The 2,214-nt window shown below is 53.0% G+C and overlaps 1 protein-coding gene across 1 annotated transcript; it reads right to left on the bottom strand.

Annotated features, from left to right (window-relative positions):
• Positions 1 to 692: 692 nt before the first annotated feature.
• On the bottom strand, positions 693 to 1,537 carry ETH_00001215 (uncharacterized protein; the record flags this gene model as incomplete). The annotated part of the gene is made up of 1 exon (XM_013379054.1): positions 693 to 1,537. A coding segment is annotated over one exon (845 nt), but the record flags the coding sequence as incomplete, so codon positions are not given.
• Positions 1,538 to 2,214: the final 677 nt, after the last annotated feature.

Raw genomic sequence — 2,214 nt, 5'->3', positions numbered from 1 at the left:
ACCCTAACCCTGAACCCCAAACCCTAAACCCTAAACCCTAAACCCTAATCCCTAAACCCTAAACCCTAAACCCTACCTGAGGGGCACCTGCTGGGGAGTTTGAGTCTGTAGAAGATTTCGGGCTCAGCAGCAGCAACAAATCGGAAGCCGCAGAGGCGGCAGCAAAACACTCGCCGTGCTGTCAGCATCTGCAGCCGGCCTAGCAAAAAATAAATAAATAAATAAATAAATAAATAAATAAATAAATAAATAAATAAATAAATAAATAAATAAATTTATTTGCTTCTTAATTTGCTTTTTTTGTTTGTTTGGCTGCTTTTTGGTCCGTCGGGAGACGGGTGCTGCTTCTGCTGCAGCGCCTTTGCTGCTGCTGCTGCTGCTGCTGCTGCTGGTTTTGCTGTTTTGCTGCTGCTGCTGCTGCTGGCTTTGCTGTTTTGCTGCTGCTGCTGTTCCTGGGGCTGCTGGGCCATCCGCTGTTGCTGCTGCTGCTGCTGTTGCACGTGCCACTGCAGCTCAAAATTAGGGTTTAGGGTTTAGGGTTTAGGGTTTACCAGCTCTGACAACCCTGCCTTTGAGTGTCACTAGGCTTTCTATGTGCTCCACCATCAGCCGGCTGCAGCAAATAAATAAATAAACAGATTAGTAAATAAATTAGGGTTTAGGGTTTAGGGTTTAGGGTTTAGGGTTTTTACCTGCTGCGGTCAGCCCCAGGCATTTCGTCTGCGGGCACATGAGTGAGGCGAACCCGCAGGGGAGGAGCAGCAAGAAGAGCTTGCTGCTGCAGCAGGTGCTGCTGCTGCAGCAGCTGCTGTTGTTCCTGCTGCTGCTGCTGTAGCTGCCGCAGCACGAGCTGCTGCTGCTGCTGCTGCGGCTGCAGGTGCAGCTGCTCCGGTCGCTGGTTCTGCAGCAGCAGCTGCTGCTGCTCCTGCAGGTGCTGCTGCTCCTGCTGCTGCTGCTGCCGCCGCTGCAGCTGCTGCAGCAGCAGCATGCATATCGCGGGCAGCACCTTTTCGTGAAGCAGCAGCAAAGTTTGCTGCGGCAGCAGCAGCAGCTGCTGGCCCAGGAAGGGCCTTTGCTCCAGCAGCTCAACAGCATCAAGATACACAGGGACGCTGCTGGCAGCCTTCTGCTGCTGCTGCTGCTGCTGCTGCTGGCCTGCTGCTGCTGCTTCCAACTGCCCTTGGGGCATTGCATGCGCCTTAATATAAGAGTAGAGACACAGCAGCAGCTGCTGCTGCTGCGAGGCCCAGAGCCGCCACTGCTGCTCGTTGTCTGTTGCTGCTGCTGCTGCTGCTGCTGCTGCTGCTGGTGCTGCTGTCGCGAGCGCAGAAGCAGTTGGGGCCGGGGCCGCTGCAGGAAGCCGCTGCTGCTGCTGCTGCTGCTGCTGCAGCTGCTGCAGCAGCTGCTGCCGCAGCGCAGCACTTGTGCGGGGGCCCCTCGGGTGTACGTACACCTCGCCAAAACCAGTTTTTCCCTTTTCTCCAAGTTGGACATAAACCTCCCCTGGCCCTTGGGAAGGGCCCAGGGAAAAACTCATTCTAGGGTTGAGGGTTTAGGGTTTAGGGTTTAGGGTTTAGGGTTTGGGGTTTGGAGTTTGGGGGTTGAGGGTTGGGGTTCAGGGGTCTGGAAGCAGAGGGCGGCAATAAGCAGCTCATAACAAATGCGTGCGAGAGCACTGGCAGAAGTAGGGTTTAGGGTTTAGGGTTTAGGGTCTAGGGTTTAGGGTCTAGGGTTTAGGGTCTAGGGTTTAGGGTAGCAGGAAGATGCCATGGTTGGTTATTCGTAGGCAACAAGCGAGTCGAGGATCTAGGGTTTAGAGCTTAGGGTTTAGGGCTTAGGGTTTAGCGTTTAGGGTTTAGGGTTTAGGGTTTAGGGTTTAGGGTTTGGAGGGTTTAGGGTTTAGGGTTTAGGGTTTAGGGTTTGGAGCTCGTCGCTAAGCAGAAAACAAAAATGTTTGCAAATAAAAAACTCAAAAAGTAAAGATGAAAAAAAAGAAGACAAAGAAGGTGGGGTGGTTAAAGGGGGGGTTGTTGGGGCTGGAGTCGGCAGCAGAATCCTAAACCCTAAGCCCTAAACCCTAAACCCTAAACCCTAAACCCTAAGCCCTGGTAGTGTATAAGTGACCATAGTGCATTTTCTACGCTGTTTATAATTCAGGAGGTGTCGAAGGGTAGATGAGGAGCTAACTATTCCCAGGTGCTGCTGCTGCCGCTG

Source organism: Eimeria tenella, genomic scaffold (genome assembly GCF_000499545.2).
Source record: "Eimeria tenella Houghton genomic scaffold, Eth_scaff1358, whole genome shotgun sequence".
Taxonomy (NCBI): domain Eukaryota; phylum Apicomplexa; class Conoidasida; order Eucoccidiorida; family Eimeriidae; genus Eimeria; species Eimeria tenella.
Note: the sequence above shows the minus strand (reverse complement) of the source record. Positions and strands in the feature narration are given on the sequence as shown.